Source organism: Bos grunniens, chromosome 2, assembly GCF_055505025.1.
Source record: "Bos grunniens cultivar Pamir isolate PY7600 chromosome 2, Bosgru_T2T1.0, whole genome shotgun sequence".
In the NCBI taxonomy this organism is placed as follows: domain Eukaryota; kingdom Metazoa; phylum Chordata; class Mammalia; order Artiodactyla; family Bovidae; genus Bos; species Bos grunniens.
In genome coordinates this window covers 100,534,813-100,554,310 of record NC_141166.1, presented here as the reverse complement: position 1 = coordinate 100,554,310, position 19,498 = coordinate 100,534,813, and the positions used below count along the sequence as shown (strand labels likewise).

Genomic DNA, 19,498 nt, shown 5'->3' with positions numbered 1-19,498 from the left:
TCATGGAGGTGAAGGCATGATCTGATTTACATTTTTTTTTTTTACAAAATTAAAAAGACTTTATTGGAAAATACAAATATTTGAATACATTTAAAATAAGTGTAGATTCATGACAATATTTCACAAATAACTGATTTTATTTTGTGGCCTATACCTAAGCCCTGTCTTTGCAGTCTTTGGTTTGAAGTATCATATATATATATATATATATTTTTTTTTTTTTTTTTTTTGGCTTGTGGATTCACCTCCTCAGTTGACATCACACTCTTTCTTTCTTTCTTTTTCAGTTTTAATTATTTTTTACTTTACAATATTGTATTGGTTTTGCCATACATTGACATGAATCCGGCATGGGTATACATGTGTTCCCCATCCTGAACCCCGCTCCCACCTCCCTCCCCATGGTTTACATTTTAAGAGTAACTGTGGCTGCTCCACAGAGAACTGATTGGTGGTTTAGTCACTAAGTCGTGTCCACCTCTTGCGACCCCGTGGACTGTAGCCTGTCAGGTTCCTCTGTCCATGGAGTTCTCCAGGCAAGAATATTGCAGTAGGTTTCCATTTCCTTCTCCAAGAGATCTTCCTGACCCAGGGATTGAACCCGGGTCTCGTGCACTGCAGTTTCTTTACTGACTGAGCTACCAGGGAAGCCCCAGAGAACTGATCGGAGAAAGATACAACGGAAGAAGAAAGACTGGTTTGGAGGCTCTTCTTGTGGTTGAATTAGGGCAGTGAATGTGGAGGCAAAAAGACAGATTCAAGGATCCTCTGTAAGACAGGAATTGTTGCTAAAATAGATGTAGAGGTGACAGAGAGGTAGGTTTTTGGCTTGAACACCCACCGTTCGGTGGATGGTAGCACCATTGATCGCCTGGGTGAAGATGAAGGGAAGAACCAGGGAGCCAGGAAATTACTCTGATGGTTTTTAAACTCCATTATCTTCTTAACATAAAAGGATTTCAACACTGTGTGTAACCTCTGAAAATTGTGAATTGATGGAAAATCTTGTTCTTTTCCTCAACATGAATGAAATGGTCCCAGTAACCTTAACATCACACTTATCCTTACTCTAGTCTCTCATTTATCTAAAACCTCTGATTATACAGAATTCGTTTAATCTCAAGCTATTTGACAGTGTTTTTCAAAGTATGTTTAGAATAGACTTAATCTCTTTGATCAGATGGCTGCTGAACTCACTGGTGGAGTTTTAGGAGGTAACTGGGATCTAAGCAGTTTACTAAATGTTACTTAAGTAGCTTCACAAGATGACTGTGCCAGCCAAACATAGGAAATGCCTAAGCACTTACTCTTATGACACATTCCATGTTGTAACTTTCAAGGCTGTCACAAGTACATGCAGTTACAATGATAGTGCTCAGGCAGTGTTTCAGGGTCACACTTGGTGGAGGCGATGACCTCTCTAAGTGTTTGCTTGGGTCTAACTCTCCTGAAAGCCACTATAGTATTTGAGGTTTTATTGGTTTATTAGTTTTGATATAATTAAAGGTGACCTTAATTTCCTATTGACATTCTCCTTTTTCATTTGACAGACCTGAGTATTTCACTTAGCATATTCACAGAACAGGAGCGAATTTGGACAGAGAAATTATTCTTAAGAGAGAAAAGATAGGTTCTAACATCACTGGATGTGTCAGGACCATGCTGCTGTAAGTGTGGTATTTTGTGGCCCCCTTTTAGCAACTTGGTAGCTGCTAAAATAGTAGATACATAAAAAGTAACATTCATTTCTTTGAAGTTGAGCTCAATATGAATGTAATTATTATAATTAACTATTTACCTAAACATGGTTGATACCTCAATTTGAATCTGAGAGCCTAGGAAACAATTCATTCATCTGTCCATGAAACAGTTATTAAGCAACTACAGTGTGCCTGACACCATCTTAGAGCTGAATGGTTTGCTGGAGACTCCATGGGAATGAGCTACAAAGCTGCTTTTATGGGTTACGTTGTCACCCTCTGACGTGGTATGTTTCTGAGGGTCATGGAAGAGCTGTCTATTCACCTAAATCCTTGCATGCCTGAGACACTAAAATTTCAACTGTGCGGTTTTAGTCTAAAGGTCTGACTGGTGTTAAAATAAAAAATCTCTTGACAGAATAAAATTTTAATCAGTTAGCAGTTATTGTATTTCATTATTAATGAAGGATATGAGAACAGCCTTCAGTAGAACTAAGAAAAGGCATGCAGGCAGCAGCCTATTATTAAAAGAGGAAATGGAGTGGCGCTTTGGAAAATTCATGAAGAAGGGTATCTGGGGTTGAACATGAAGTTCAGCTATGATAATGTTATCTAAAGTTATTCACGGTGCCTTCCAGGCATTTCCCCAGCATCAGGGAAGCCCCAAAGCATTCAGTTTAACACCTAGAAGTGATTGGAGAGAAGCAGCAGTATTATCACTTGGTCAGGGAACTAGTTTCATCCAAGTGGTTCTCAAATTGTGGCCCCCCCAGACCAGCAGCATCAATATCACCAAAAAACTTGTTAGAAATGCAAATTCTCAGGTCCCACCTAACTTACTGAACGAGACACATGGATCCCAATCATCTGTGTTTTAATAACCCAGGTAATTTTGGTGCACACAAAAGACTGAGAATCACTACCTATCCCATCTTTTAAAAACAAAAACTGAGATCAGCTTAATGTAAAAGCCAAACCTCCCTCTCATATGTCGGGAATCAACCCAAGATCCTAACACATTATGCCATGCTGAAACACGCATTATTAATCATATTTCAATCCAAAATAATTAATGCTGACTATGATCATCAGTAATGGAGTGCATTCATTCATCCTGTATCATTTTCCTCCTAGGAGGGACACTGGAAAGTTAAAAATTGCGAAGAAACACTTTTTTACCTTTGTAAGAAAACAGGCCTTGTCCTTTCTGACACTGAATCAGGCTGTCAAAAGGTAAGAGCTGTGAACACTGCAGGGACTTCATAACTAGAATGATTTATCCACCATCAAATTAAAGTGAATCTCTTTTTCCTGCCTTGGCTCCCTTTTTCCTCTTTCCCCTTTCTCCCTTCCTTCCTGCTTTCCTTCCCTCCTTTTTTTTCTGAATGGGCTATTGCAACAAATCAGACAATTATCAGCTAGGACCTCTCAAAGGATTTACAGCTCTGTGAAGGATTGTCTTAGTATCCTCTTCCACCCAAGACAGCTTTTCTTTAATCTTTACAAACAATGCTGTCCTGTGATGCCCTGTCTCACATGTGGCTTTCATTGTCTTCCAATGAAGACTATCAGAGTGAAAGCAAAAGCATTCCTTTAAGTCAGAGTGACCTTCTGCACTCACAGTTCCGCCTTCTTTTTCACTTTTCTTAAACTTGAATAATTGAATAAAATACAATAACAAAGAGAAATGTATGTCTGCAATATATTATTACAATATTATACATCACATTATATTATTAAAATATATTTACTATAAAATATTCTTAAACGTTACAAATAGTTATTTATTAATAAATATCAGCATATTTATTAATATATAATAGAATGCATTTATTATTATTTATGTGTGCACTCAGTCGTGTCTGACTTTTTGCAATCCCACGAACTGTAGCTCCAGGCTCCTCTGTCCATGGAATTTTCCAGGCAAGAATACTGGAGTGGGTTGCCATTTCCTACTCAAGGGGATCTTCCAACCCAGGGCTCAAACCCATGTCTCTTGCGTCTCCTGCATTGGCAGGTGCGTTCTTTAACACTGTGCCACTTGGGAAGCCCCCCGTATATTATTTAGGAAAAAGATAAAAATATTTTTAAGTAATAAACTATTTTTGGTACTTGAACTATTTTCAGTACTTAAAAAAAATAAAAACATACTTAATACTTTAGGTTTAAACTTTAAAGACAGAAAATAAATGTTCTGTTTTAAATTTCTTAAAGTACATTCAATATTCTGTAGTAAGGTACCAAAAATTTACCTATCAGTATCCTTAGCACACGTGTTCTCTCTTTGTGTGTCTCTCTGTATCTCTGTTTCTCTCTCACATGCACACACACCTAAAAATTCTGAATTTAACTATTCGAGATTTTTATTCTGTGAATCTCAAAATGTTCACAAATCTGGTTCTTATGCAGTTCTCTTCTAATTATTTTCTCTTCTAATCCAATTCCAATTAAATGATGAACCATCTCTCCAGAAATTGCATTTAATTCATTAATCAATGTATATTAATCACTCTTCATACATTAGCTGAACGACATATGTGCCATAGCTGACATGTGACCAAACATTTGTCCTAATGACTACAATTCCTGAATTAGTTATAGCTGATCTCTAATCTCTATCTTGGAGAAGGAAATGGCAACCCACTCCAGTGTTCTTGCCTGGAGAATCCCAGGGACGGGGAGCCTGGAGGGCTGCCGTCTATGGGGTCACACAGAGTCGGACACGACTGAAGTGACTTAGCAGAGCAGAGCAATCTCTATCTGATTAGAAATATTGAAAAAAATCTGTTTTACAATGGCTTTCAAGGCAACTCAACTGTTTAATTTGTGTTGAAAGAGTAATTAACTTCTTACCTGGCAGAAACAGTTGATGTTCTGTTTAAACTTTCATACACTGCTTTCCTCTTTCTGACCAGCATTACCAATATTTAAGGATTCTGAGTTCAGAGCCAGTTTTTAAATTTTATGGCAAAATTTAATTAATTTCTTTATGCACCTACCTACAAATATAGATTTGAAAGTTCTTTTCTTTTAGCTAATTGCTTTAATGCAATTCTCTCAACAGTCTGCACATGCAAAATCCCTCATAAAATGTCTTGATAATTTCATAGCAGAAATTTAACGAGATTTTTATTCCCATCTGAGTTACTTTTAGGGAACTTGGTAATAAGAACAATTGTTTCAGTATTGTCAACATCATCATTTCATTTAAAATGAAATGCCACCTCATGGACAAAGGATATTCACAAATACAATCAATTATTCTTCCCACTTTCATTGTGTGGACAAAGGCTTGTGGCAAAGAGCCTTTGTTTTTCTGGTTATTATTATGCCACATTCCACCCCCCTCCCATTTTCTTAGAGCCTGTTCAGTTCTTGGTTGTGTTTTGGTTTGTTTATTTTTCTAAACAGCCTATGATCTAAAAACCACTAATGAGTAAGGAGGACTATGTCAGAAAGGTCAAATTGTCAGCCTTCTTCCTCCTGTCCTTCCAAATACCAAAGCAGCCTAACCTCCCTGCCCCCACTGGAGTGATCCATGGAGGGGCTCTGGCTGGCTGTCGCTGTCAATTACATGGAGAAGACTGAGAAGAGAAGTTAAGGGAATAAGTTCTGAGCACATCCTGGCCGGCTAGATGTGGCACTGCTGTGTGATCCATACCTCATTTAATAATGTTTTGAACTAAAATGGCTTATTTCTAAAATAAGATTTTTCCCTCATTTAATGCAACATCAAGACCTTTACCGAGTAGTATGGCAGAAATCATTTTATATATGGTTGATATCTGGCAAGCATTGGTGTGACACAAAATGAAGTGTATTTTAAAACTGGTGAATACATAAAAATAGATTGATAGAAGGGATGTGATTTTATAATATTGGAAGAAAAATAACTAAAATAGCTTGGTTGAAGTATAGAAGACTAATGAATCTGTCAGAGAAAGCAATAGCACCCCACTCCGGTACTCTTGCCTGGAAAATCCCATGGACGGAGAGGCCTGGTGGCTGCAGTCCATGGCGTCGCTAGGAGTCGGACACGACTGAGCGACTTCACTTTCACTTTTCACTTTCATGCATTGGAGAAGGAAATGGCAACCCACTCCAGTGTTCTTGCCTGGAGAATCCCAGGGACAGTGGAGCCTGGTGGGCTGCCGTCTGTGGGGTCGCACAGAGTTGGACACGACTGAAGCGACTTAGCAGTAGCAGCAGCAGCAATGAATCTGTGTCTCCTGTATCATATGCTTTTAAAGAATAAGCCACCCTTCTTCACTCCCAGGACTGAGCCATACACATTTGTCATTTGACAAAGCTTGTTTGCTTTCTCTGTAAATGGGTTGATTTAGCCATTTGATTTAGGAATAATCTTCACCAAAAAAGTATTTTAGCCAGTATCTATTTGGAAGCTTGATGACCCAGTTAAGACCATCCTGGATTGCACCAAAATTAGATTCCAAACCAGCTTATCCATTAGTCTGACTTTATTTGAGTCCCTAATCTCAGTGAATCTCAGTAGGATAACATGAAATAAGCAATATGCAAGAAACTTGAAAAAAAATACAGTACACTCTTACCTAGATCATATGTCCTCTTTGCTCATACTGAGCTCCTGGCTCTATTCTAGGGTTTCTGCTGACAGTGTCTTCCTTTGATTCTCAGAACAACTCCATGGATACTATTATTATCCCTATATACAGAGGGGAAAACTGAGACATGGAGGGATTAAATAAGGCCACATGATAGTGGAACCAGAATTCAAATCTTTGCATTTTGTCCTCAAAGCCAACACTTCTGACTTTTGGCATGCTGCAGGAAATAATTACATGAAATCCTATAAGTCTGAACAGACTGTGTGTGCGTGCACGTGTGTGTGTGTGTGTGTGTGTGTGTGTGTGTGTGTTTGAGAGAGAGAGCGATCTCGCGTAAACGTCCTTTTATTTCCATTTGGCATAAAGATTTTAAATCAGTTCATTAGGCTTTAAGATTAATTAAATAAATGTAAAAGTGGCTGTAGCTAATGGCCTTACCATTAGAAAGATATCAAAGACATCAAGACAAACATACAAGTCTTAAGTTTTGAGTGGGTCAGAGAAAAAAGAGGTAAATGAGAGTACACTGAAAAATATTTTACTATTCAACTAAATCAGTTGTGTCTTTAATTTTCCTTTTCCTTGTTTAAGGGATGGGAGAGACATGGTAAATTCTGTTACAAAATTGACACCGTCCTTCGAAGCTTTGACCATGCCTCCAGTGGTTACTACTGTCCTCCTGCGCTTATAACCATTACAAGCAGGTAAAATTGAAATTTTCTATCAGAAACATACTGCTTTTTTGACATAAGGGCTCTTGGAATGATAAAATGTAACCACAATCAGTAACTTGTGAAAATCTAAAATGTACCATGCAATAGAATATTAAATTATTTAAATTATTGATTTAGATGAATTTAAACCATACAATGTTATTCTTAAATTGATTTTTGAGGAACAAATAGTAATAAATCTTTCCATGAAGATTTATTATCTAGCTATGCTAATATACTCAGTTGTATGTATATTTTATCTAAGTGCCTATAATAGGCAAGAAATATGTTATTTAAATATGAAGTATTTTTTACCATAATGTATGTATCATGTGGGTTTTTTTTTTTAATAACAAAAGTAAGTAAAACTGTAGAGGATTTTCAAATGCTTCTCTATTGCTTCTCTGGTCTGTGTTTGTTTAGATTTCTCTGTGCACAGATGTCTTCTCCACACAGAGACACTATGCTCTTTTCACACTCCATACAATGTGCAACGTGCTGCAGATGAGTAGCAGGAGATAAAAGTACCAACATCAGAAGTGACCTCAGTGTCACTATCAATGCCAGGAGGACAGTGAGAGCTGCGACACTGACTCCTCCAGGCAGAAGATAGAAGCAAGGCGGAACTCTTCAGTGGTTCCACAGGAAACTATACCCACCGACCTAGTTACTTGCTTTTCTCCCGAGGTCATTGCCTTTAAAAATATCCGTTGAAGACCAGGAAACAGAACAACTGATGCTCTGGTTTTATCTAGAGACCCTTCATATGCAGGTCTAAACTGTAGGAGGAATTCTAGGTGCTTTCTCTGTTCACCCCACATGGGAAGTCAACATTCAAAGCCATCAGTATTTCTTTTTTTTTTTTTCTTAAATATTTATTTATTTATTTGACTGCACTGGGTCTTAGTTGCAGCATGTGGGATCTAGTTTCCTGATCAGCGATCAGATCCAGCCCCCCTGGATTGACAGCACAGTCTTAGCTACTGGACTACCAAAGAAGCCCTTTCTCCTCTCACCTCTTACCTTCTTTCCCAGTCTTCCCTCCAAACGAATGCACAAGAGTGCAGACACACACACACACACACACACACACACAGGAACAGACTGACAGCATTTGGCAAAATATATCGCCTGATGAAACATTTGGTACTCAGGAGACCCTTTTATGGGGTACAGCACCACCCCTGATGTATCTCAGTGTTGTTTTTAGTTCTGCTTTTCTCCTTCCCAGAATAGCTACCAAGGCAGAAGGAAGTCTTTATCCTTAGCCTTGTTCAGTCCACTCACAAGTTTATGAGACAGCCTTGGGCCGAAAGTCCTCCAGCCAGTAAGTCAGCACTGGGCTTTATTCAGGAGCTTGACCAACGAAGTTATGCTCTTTCAATAATTATGTTTTTCACTGAAGAAAAAGGTCTAATTATTTCACCTCTTTTTATATCTTATTCTTCCATTTTTGTATCTATCACACACCTGGCACTGTGTTAATTACTTTTCATATGTTATCTGACCATGCAAAAAGTCAACAGTCAAGAGTTTATTAGAAAATTACTTATTGACGATCCATATTGTGGGAGGCATCATATTAAACACCAGCATGCTATACAAAAAAATAAGTAAAAATAAAAGGCACCACTTGCAGGCCAGCAGCTAAAGAGTTTGAACATAGATGCCTGAAACAAGTGAAGAAAGTGAAGTAACGCAATAAATGGATAAACTCAAAGTGACATTACGGATAACTCACAGTGCCAAAGTAGCCCAAGTAAGGCAGAAATCTGTTAGAATTCAAACACTGCATTTCGAATTGAACCTTTTGGGGACCTCATGCAAAGGGCAGAAAGTGTCTGCGAAAAAAACATACTCTGTTTCATTTCCTCCAAATCTGGATACAGGGGTATGTTGTGAATACTATAAATTTTTTCTCTGATAAACTATTCAATAGCCAAAGCTAATCTATAGTCCAACCCTAGAGCAGATCCAGATTCAGATGCATTTGTTTCCATCCCCTCCTTGACCTCTTAGTTCCCTCAGGTGACCTTTCGCTGGCATGCTACTCAGTCACCAGTCAACCCCCCGATGTACTACATGTTAATTCCAATGAGCCAGCCCTCCCAGGTAGCTTACGTGCATGCACACTGCCCTGCAAACATGTCTATATCCAAAGCAGTGACTCCAACATGGGACATGGGAGTTGAGGAGAGCGAGGGTCTCACGCTCTTGATTTTTATTCACTCAGTTCAATTCAGTTCAGTCGCTCAGTTGTGTCCGACTCTTTGCGACCCCATGAATTGCAGCACACCAGGCCTCCCTGTCCATCACCAACTCCCAGAATTCACTCAGACTCACATCCATCCAGTCAGTGATGCCATCCAGCCATCTCATCCTGTCGTCCCCTACTCCTCCTGCCCACAATCCCTCCCAGCATCAGAGTCTTTTCCAATGAGTCAACTCTTCGCATGAGGTGGCCAAAGTACTGGAGTTTCAGCTTTAGCATCATTCCTTCCAAAGAAATCCCAGGGCTGATTCACTCAGACCTTATCAGTTAAGAAATGAAGATCCACACCACACCGTTCTTTAGTGTTGTTGCCCTGAGTCTTCGTGGCTAGTGGGCTTTCTCTAGCTGCAGAGAGCTGGGGTTACTCTCTAGCTGCGATGTGCTCTCGGGCTCTAGAGCCCTGGCTCAGTAGTTGTGATGCACGGGCTTAGTTGCCCTGTGGCGTGTAGGATATTCCCGGATCAGGGATCAAACTTTGTGTCTCCTGCACTGGAACACAGATTCTTATCCACTGAACCACCAGGGAAGTCCACCATACTGTTCTCTGAATAACAATACACTTTTGAATATTTTTCAACAGCATGTTTTGTCTGAGAAGGTTGGGCAGTAGATGGACTGTCTCCTCCGAGTATCCACTAGCAGCCTGGGTAATCATTTTCTTCCATTACTGATTTCCTGTTTGAGTTAAGACACTCCTGTCACTCACTGGTACCCAAGCTTGTAGTTGCTAATTGATTTTCCACTCTTCTGCACAATTGAGTGACAGATTTGATGGGCACAATTAGAACCACCTGCTACAAATTACGTATTTCTTTTGTTATCGGGCAACTGCTCCTGGTTTAGGACTTTTAACACTTTGTAGAATAGAGAGGGGAAGAAAAATGAATCCTTACTGCTGAATAACAGAATTTTATTTGCTTGCTGTTACAAAAATTTCTGAGGCCTGGCCACTTTGCTTTCAGAGAGACCACATATGCAAAACTTGAGTTCTAAAGTTACCTTGGATAATTGTCTGCTGCTTGTGCTGCTGCTAAGTCACTTCAGTCGTGTCTGACTCTATGTGACCCCATAGATGGCGGCCCACCAGGCTCCCCCGTCCCTGGGGTTCTCCAGGCAAGAACACTGGAGTGGGTTGCCATTTCCTTCTCCAATGCATGAAAGTGAAAAGTGAAAGGGAAGTTGCTCAGTCGTGTCCGACTCTTGGCGACCCCATGGACTGCAGCCCACCAGGCTCCTCCGTCCATGGGATTTTCCAGGCAAGAGTACTGGAGTGGGGTGCCATTGCCTTCTCCAGGATAATTGTCTAAATGCATATATATCTAAATGCATATATATCTATACCTTGAATCCATCAGCCATGGAATATTTGTACAAAATAATCCAAAACACATTCGATTTTGACAGTTTTTCCCAAAGTGAGAAATGATGCAATATCTCATTTTCTCCTAAATTTAAATATGCATTATTTGCAAGCATTTTTACAGTCCTGCAATATTCTTGCGACCACAATATCCTCCAAACACTTTTACAGTTAACTTTTGTGTGTGGCAAAATATACATAATATAAAGCTTTATCAATTTAACCATTTTAAGTGTATGGTTCAGTGGCATTAAGTACATTTATTTTATTACACAATCATCACCACCGTCCAGCTCCAGAATATTTTTCATCTTCCCAAACTGAAATTTTGTATTCACTAAACACTAACTCCCCATTTCCCCTATCCCCAGCCTTTAGCAACCACCATTCTACTTTCTGTCTCTATGAAGTTGGCTGCTCTAGTTACCTCATAACTGGAACCACACAGTGGTTGTCCAGTTGTGCCTGGTTTATTTCACTTAGCCTAATGTCCCCTGTTGTTGTTTAGTTGCTAAGCTGTGGCTGACTTAGTAACCCCATGGACTGTAGCCCACCAGGCTCCTCTGTCCATAGGATTTCCCAGACAAAGGTAGGAGTGGGTTGACATTTCCTTCTCCGGGGCATCTTCTCAACTCAGGGATCGAACCCACATCTTCTGCATTGCAGGAAGATTCTTAACCACTGAGCCACCAGGGAAATCCATAATGGCTTCTAGGTTGCTCCATATTATAGCATGTGTCAGAATTTTTTTCTTTTTGAAAGCTGAAAAACATTCCATAGTATGTATATTCTACATTTTGTTTGCCCATCCAACCACTGGTAGAAAAAAGATGCTTCTATTTTTGACTACTGTCAACAACGCTGCTGTGAATATGGATGTCCAAGTGTCACGTAACTCCCTGCTTTCAATTACTTTGGGTTATACACCCAGAAGTGGAACTTCTGGATCATATACTAATTCTATGTTTAAGTTTTTGAGGAATACCCATACTGTTTTCCATGGGAGCTTCATTTTACATTCCCACCAGCAATGCACAAGAATTCCAGTTCCTCTACATCCTGACAAAAGCTTGTTATTTTCTGTTTTTACATAATAGTCATCCTAATGAGTGTGATGGGACCAGATGCCATGATCTTCATTTTTTGAATGTTGAGCTTTAAGCCAACTTTTTCACTCTCCTCTTTCACTCTCATCAAGAGGCTTTTTAGTTCCTCTTCACTTTCCGCCATAATGAGTGTGAAGTAGTATCTCATTGTGGTTTTGATTTGCATTTTCCTAATGATTAGTGATGCTAAGCATCTTTTCATGTGCTTATTGACAGTTTATATCTCCTTTGGAGAACCATCTATTCAAGTCTTTTATTCATTTTTGAATTAGAGTGTTTGTTTTCTGTCCTTGATTTGTAGTTCTTTATATACTCTGGATATTAATTGCTTATCAGATACATAATTTGCAAATACTTTCTCCTATTTGTGGGTTGCCGTTTATTCTGTTGAATTGTCCTTTCATGCGTAAAAGTTTAAATTTTTACTAAGTCCAATTTATTCTTTCTTATTTAGTGGCCTGTGCTTTTTAGTGTTTTATCCAAGAAATTACTACTATACTCAATGTCATGAAAAAATTTCCCCTATGCTTTCTTCTAAGAATTTTAGTTTTAGCTCATATGTTTAGGTCTTTGATCCACTATGTAAATGGTGTAGGCTAAGAGTCCAGCTACATTATTTTGTAGGTGGATACCCACTTTTCCTAACATTGTTATTGAAAAGACTGTCCTTTCCTCAATGAATGGTCTTGGCAACCTTGTGAAAAATCATTTGACCATACATGCAATGGTTTATTTCTAGATTCTCTATTCTGTTCCATTGCTCTGTATGTCTGTCTTTATGCCAGTATCACACTGTTTTGATTACTGTATTTTTAGTAAGTTTTGAAATCAAGAAGTATAAGGTCTTCAACTTTGTTCTTCTTTTTCATGTTTGTTTTTGCTCTTTGAAGAGATTGTGTTTGAGATTCTATATGAATTTTAAGATGGATTTTCTATTTCTGTAAAGATAAATCAGAATTTTTGACAGGGATTGCATTCAATCTGTAGGTCACCTTGGATAGAATGGCCATTTTAACAATAAGTCTTCCAAACCATGAAGATGGAATGTCTTTCCATTTATTTGTGTCTTCTTTAATTTTGTCATTTTCAGTGTACAAGTCTTTTGCCTCCTTAGTCAAGTTCATTCCCAAGTGTTTTATTATTTTTGATGCTATTATAAATGGAATTGTTCTCCTTTTCATTTTTTCACTGTTAGTATCAATAAATAAAAATGCAACTGATTTTTGTGTGTTGACTTTTTATCCTGCAATTTGTTGAATTCATTGGTTAATTCTAACAGTTTTCTTTTTGGTAGAGTGCAGTTCAATTTCTTTTAAAAAACACATTTTGGTGACTATTTTTAAAATTACACAATAGAAACATTCTCATTGCATTTTTAAATTAAAATTTAATGTTTAGCACCATGAACAACAGATTCTTCTCAAGGTGATGGAAATTCAAGATATACCTTTTTTTTTCATATTTACATTGGAAATAAACTTTGATTTCTTGCCTTTTTAAGGGGTTGATGCTGAAATTTTGTTCTGATTTTAAGAAGTATTTGCCTACAAAACTTGATTTTATAATTAAGTATATACATAAGCAAAATATTTTATCATTGTCTTTCTAAAGAATAACAATTTTTACTTTACTGAATACTCTAAAGATAACTAGTTCAAAAATATATAAAAATATGTAAATGTGGTTATTTTTTTCTTAAATAATAATATTTGAGTTAACCTCAGTGATACCTGATAAAAAGTCCAAATATTACGAATCCTTGGAATATTCTCAAATGAAGAATTCTAAAAGAAAGGGCCAGAAAAGACTTTAAAGGGTCGTCCACACTATTACCTAAAGCTAGAGTTTTCACAACCCTGTGTTTGAAACCAAATAGTGAGTGATAAAGAATGTAAAATGATCTCTGTTTCTTTATCAGTTGGAAACAGATACTCAAGAGACTGCATGCTATTTTTCAGGGTTAATTTCTTAGAGTAGATGGTTTAGAAAAAAGATATAGTTGCTGAATTTCCCTATTAACAATCCCATTTTCTAAATTGGACCAGAAAACTAGATTCCTGTTTTTATCTGAAGGTTACGGTGGCTCAGATGGTGAAGAATCTACCTGCAATGCAGGAGACCCGGCTTCGATCCCTGGGTCACTTATGGTTCTTCCACAGCCTTATCTGGCCCCAGTCTTAGCACCATGGATTCTGGAAGCGGAGATAAAGACAGAGGCTCGGCCGATAAATGGAGCCTCTTTGGACCAAGATCCTTCCAGAAGTCCGATTCAGGAGGTTTTGCCATCTAAGCCTACAAAGGAGCCCAGAAGCCTTCTCCAATGGAAGTGATGCACACACAAGCCACCCAAAGGGTCAAGGAGCCAGCAACTTTCAAGCCGCCCAAGTTGGATATCCCAGTGATAGAAGGGACAAAACAGCTGCCACGGGCCCACAATCTCAAACCCCGGGACTTGAATGTTCTCACACCCACTGGCTTTCTGTTCTGGGGACTCTGCATCGAGGGTATCGAGCCCAGCTCCCTTTTACCTTGGCTCTTCCCTGGTGGCTCAGACGGTAAAAGCCTCTGCCTACAATGTAGGAGACCTGGGTTTCATCCCTGGGTCGGGAAGATCCCCTGTAGAAGGGAATGGCCACCCACTCCAGGACTCTTCCCTGGAAAATCCCATGGACGGAGGAGCCTGATAGGCTACAGTCCATGGGGTTGCAAAGAGTCGGACACGAATGAGCGACTTCACTTTCACTTTCATGGTGGCTCAGATGTTGAAGAATCTCCCTGCAGTACAGGAGACCCAGCTTCCACCTCTGGGTTGGGAAGATCCTCTGGAGAAGGGAAAGGCTTCCCAGTACTCTAGTACTCTTAACTGGATAATTCCATGGTTAGAGGAGCCTGGAGGGCTACAGTCCATGGGGTCACAAAGAGCCAGACACAACTGAGCAAATAACACTACTATAGGATTTAATATATGAGTATTATATGTAACTGCTTAAATGGTATATCTGCCAATTTAAAAATCAAGTTTGTATTGCTTTGTGCAATGACAAATTGTTGTAAAATAGCAAATCAGAGTAGACTGCTGCGGCTGCTGCTAAGTCACTTCAGTGGTGTCCGACTCTGTGCAACCCCATAGACGGCAGCCTACTAGGCTCCTCTGTCCCTGGGATTCTCCAGGCAAGAATACTGGAGTGGGTTGCCATTTCCTTCTCCAATCTAAATGAATCTAAAACAGGGGACAAAAGTAAAGTGTTGTCATGAATAATGATACCAGAAGCCAAGCTCACAGACACCACTCTCTCTCTCTCCATTATCTGATAAATGCTGTAGTACAAGGTAATAGAAGAAGCAGCAATATTCTCTGGGTTTAGAACCAGCACAGTGACTAGTGGTCCTGACCATAGCCTCCATGGTGCAGAGCCCTGCTGGCCTCCTAGCATTGCAGTTTCAGGCACCATCTGGCGTGATAATAATGCTACTCTCCCTCAGAAGAGAAAAGGAAAAACATATGTTATGAGAGCATTAACTACTGAAAGTCTAGGAAAAATTGCAACAGCATCTAGACAGCATTTACTTTTATATACCTTCTTTTTGAAGCATATTTTTTATGTAAGTTTCTGCCACTGCAATCTGATTTTAAAAATAACTTTAATAATTTCAAGTGTATGCCTTTTAGATTACCAATACAGTAGCTGCATAAAATACTAAAGGATATGGTTTGCAAGATGAGTGTCATGGATGCTTGATATCACTGTTGCTGGTGATGCTTATAAGGCAGTTTAAAAGTTTGCTTCTCTGTGTTCTTTTCTCTTTCCCTTCCATTATTTCCCTTGAGACTCCTCTATTACTGAATGACCCCATCAACTTCTCTTAGCAAGTTAAAGATGCACCATAATGAAAAAAAACAAAAATTGGATGAAAAAGTCTAATTTGCTGTCTCCTTCGGTATACCTTTGGTAATTTCATCAGGCCTTTTCTCTCCCAATGAGTTGACAGGTCTGGCCAAAAGTTACCATTGTTTGAAAGGTGTTTTTTCAAAACAATATATATATTGAAAGTAAGTTTTTCAAGATAGTTTCCAACTTAGCTTAAAATTTCAATGCTGGTTAAATTTTAACCCATGTTTCTGTCAAGCATGTATACAAATTTCTAGATTCTGCTTTTGATGCCGTCATGGTGAGGAGGGAGCGGTGCCATCAGTCAGTGAACACTAATTCATTCAGCTGTTTGGGGAAATATAGTGGGTGTACTTCTCTGGATTAGTTCCTAGTGTTTTAAATTTATCTTCAGTGAATAAGCACATCTGAACACATTTGAATAAGCCAATGACTCCCTGCGCCTGTGCACAAACTGATTTGGGAGACATATAATTGCTACTCTAATTTCTGTTGCATTCTTACCAGGCAAGTGTGGTAAGTGGGTGCAAGTGAACTCTATCAGCAGATGCTCATTCGGAAAAGCAGAATATCCTTACTTCTCCCCCACCCCCGGAGGCAGCTCCCCACCACATGCACATTACAGCATGGTGTGTGCTGTGTGGCCTAATTACACCACAGGGCACAGGTTGCACCAAGAAATGCATTGCTAGCATTCCGGCCTTTACAAGCTACACTCTGAAGCTGGAACTGGACTCTGTTCCTTGAAAGAACTGACCACCAACTTTGAGGATCAGATTCTCCTCACTCATATATTTCTGGGAATTGCACTTATGTTTGGCATTTATTAGCAATGTTCAGGGTCTTTGAGTATTTTTCTGTCCCATATTCTAAAGAATTCGTGAAAAATGCTTACTGTGGTGCCATTCTGTGCACCTCATTATGTTTTAATGACATTTTTTATTGCCCAGAAACTTACTATAATCATTTCCTTTTCCCCTTTTAAGGTTTGAACAGGCTTTTATTACCAGTTTGATCAGTAGTGTGGTAAAAACGAAGGACACTTATTTTTGGATCGCTCTTCAAGATCAAAATAATACAGGAGAATACACTTGGAAGACGGCAGGGCAGCAGTTGGAGCCAGTGAAGTATACACACTGGAACACACGTCAGCCCCGTGAGTAGAGGGCACCGTCACCCCACTTCGCCCTCCTGTTTTCTTTACCCCCAGATTCCATCCACCTTGTGGTCCACCTCCTTTGAGTCTTCCTTAGTGTTTTTGTAAGGCATAAATCAACTAAAACAATTACCACAGGTTCTCAGGGGGTGATATATGGCTGATCGTTTTTAGAAGTATAATCCATATGAGTCATTTGACAAGTTCAAGGTATAAATTCATTGCTCAAGATCACACATGCCTTTATTAGCAGAAGTCCAGTTTCTCCCTCCTAAAATCTCTTCCCCATCCGCCCTCATTGTCTAAGAATCCTAGGGGCTTAATCAATCCAGAAAAGTCTATTATACTTCAAAACAGAGTGAATGGGCACGTTTGAGCACATCTAATATGTTCACAGTTAATGCCAGGTGACTTTGCTGTGAAATGTTAGTTAGGTAACATTCTGGCTAGTCCATCTCCTCCATGGATTTCTGCGGTACCTTAGCTGGGATTTCAGTTACAGGTCTATTAATTCTTCATTTTCTTATGCTCAGCTCTGGATCCCAAAGTACGAAACTGTGCCAGAGAATCTAATGGTTTCAGCCACAATCTACACTAGAATCAGCCCCGCAGACCAAGCTTTTAGGTCACTGTGTTAATCTTAGGCCAAGAGCCTAGATCCAACACATCTGTATCTCACTCTGAGCCGTTTGGATGCCTTGCTCCCTTTCTTGCCTGTGGATCTCCAACAAGCCTACCCCAGACAATAGGCAACAGGTTACCTTCAAATGTGTATCTGGAGGAAATGAGTTAGAGGCATCAAGCTCTTCCCTGAGGAAAGATAACTATTATTATAATATTATAATAATTACTCAGTTCAGTGCAGTTCAGTTCAGTCACTCAGTGGTGTCCAACTCTTTGCGACCCCATGAATCGCAGCACGCCAGGCCTCTCTGTCCATCACCAACTCCCAGAGTTCACCCAAACTCACATCCATCGAGTAGGTGATGCCATCCAGCCATCTCATCCTCTGTCGTCCCCTTCTCCTCCTGCCCCCAATCCCTCCCAGCGTCAGAGTCTTTTCCAGTGAGACAACTCTTCGTATGAGGTGGCCAAGAACTGGAGTTTCAGCTTTAGCATCATTCCTTCCAAAGAACACCCAGGGCTGATCTCCTTCAGAATGGACTGGTTGGATCTCCTTGCAGTCCAAGGGACTTTCAAGAGCCTTCTCCAACACCACAGTTCAAAAACATCAATTCTTTGGCGCTCAGCTTTCTTCACAGTCCAACTCTCACATCCATACATGACCACTGGAAAAACCATAGCCTTGACTAGATGGACCTTTGTTGGCAAAGTAATGTCTCTGCTTTTAAATATGCTGTCTCGGTTGGTCATAACTTTCCTTCCAAGGAGTAAGCGTCTTTTAATTTCATGGCTGCAATCACCATCTGCAGTGATTTTGGAGCCCAAAAAAATAAAGTCTGACACTGTTTCCACTGTTTCCCCATCTATTTCCCATGAAGTGATGGGACCAGATGCCATCATCTTTGTTTTCTGAATGTTGAGCTTTAAGCCAACTTTTTCACTCTCCACTTTCACTTTCATCAAGAGGCTTTTTAGTTCCTCTTCACTTTCTGCCATAAGGGTGGTGTCATCTGCATATCTGAGGTTATTGATATTTCTCCCAGCAATCTTGATTCCAGCTTGTGATTCTTCCAGCCCAGCATTTCTCATGATGTACTCTGCATATAAGTTAAATAAGCAGGGTGACAATATTCAGCCTTGACGTCCTCCTTTTCCTATTTGGAACCAGTCTGTTGTTCCATGTCCGCTTCTAACTGTTGCTTCCTGACCTGCATACAGGTTTCTCAAGCGGCAGGTTAGGTGGTCTGGTATTCCCATCTCTTTCAGAATTTCCCACAGTTTATTGTGATCCACACAGTCAAAGGCTTTGGCATAGTCAATAAAGCAGAAATAGATGTTTTTCTGGAACTCTCTTGCTTTTTCGATGATCCAGTGGATGTTGGCAATTTGATCTCTGGTTTCTCTGCCTTTTCGAAAACCAGCAGGAACATCTGGAATTTCACAGTTCACATATTGCTGAAGCCTAGCTTGGAGAATTCTAAGCATTACTTTACTAGTGTGAGATGAATGCAATTGTGTGGTAGTTTGAGCATTCTTTGGCATTGTCTTTCTTTGGGATTGGAGTGAAAACTGACCTTTTCCTGTGGCCACTGCTGAGTTTTCCAAATTTGCTGGCATATTGAGTGCAGCACTTTCACAGCATCATCTTTCAGGATTTGAAATAGCTCAACTGGAATTCCATCACCTCCACTAGCTTTGTTTGTAGTGATGCTTTCTAAGGCCCACTTGACTTCACATTCCAGGATGTCTGGCTCTAGGTTAGTGATCACACCACTGTGATTATCTGGGTCGTGAAGATCTTTTTTGTACAGTCCTTCTGTGTATTCTTGCCACTTCTTAATATCTTCTGCTTCTGTTAGGTCCATACCATTTCTGTCCTTTATCGAGCCCATCGTTGCATGAAATGTTCCCTTGGTATGTCTAATTTTCTTGAAGAGATCTCTAGTCTTTCCCATTCTGTTATTTTCCTCTATTTCTTTGCATTGAACGCTGAGGAAGGCTTTCTTATCTCTCCTTGCTATTCTTTGGGACTCTGCATTCAGATGCTTATCTTTCCTTTTCTCGTTTACTTTTCGCTTCTCTTCTTTTCAC

The 19,498-nt window shown here is 39.6% G+C and overlaps 1 protein-coding gene across 20 annotated transcripts in view; it reads left to right on the top strand.

The window, feature by feature from the left end:
• The window catches only part of PLA2R1 (phospholipase A2 receptor 1), a 143,608-nt gene that overhangs the window by 59,477 nt on the left and 64,633 nt on the right, over positions 1–19,498 (top strand). For 18 of the 20 annotated variants that reach the window (XR_015146920.1, XR_015146949.1, XR_015146921.1 and 15 more), the window contains 3 exons: positions 2,835–2,933; positions 6,878–6,990; positions 16,614–16,783. Coding sequence is in view for 14 of the 20 variants with exons in the window: in XM_086355531.1 (XP_086211657.1) it covers positions 2,835–2,933; positions 6,878–6,990; positions 16,614–16,783 (382 nt within the window). In the remaining 6 variants the exon portion in view is untranslated. Of the gene's footprint in view, positions 1–1,550; positions 1,668–2,834; positions 2,934–6,877; positions 6,991–16,613; positions 16,784–19,498 lie in introns of all 20 variants that reach the window. The other 2 variants (XM_086355548.1, XM_086355516.1) reach the window with 2 other exon arrangements.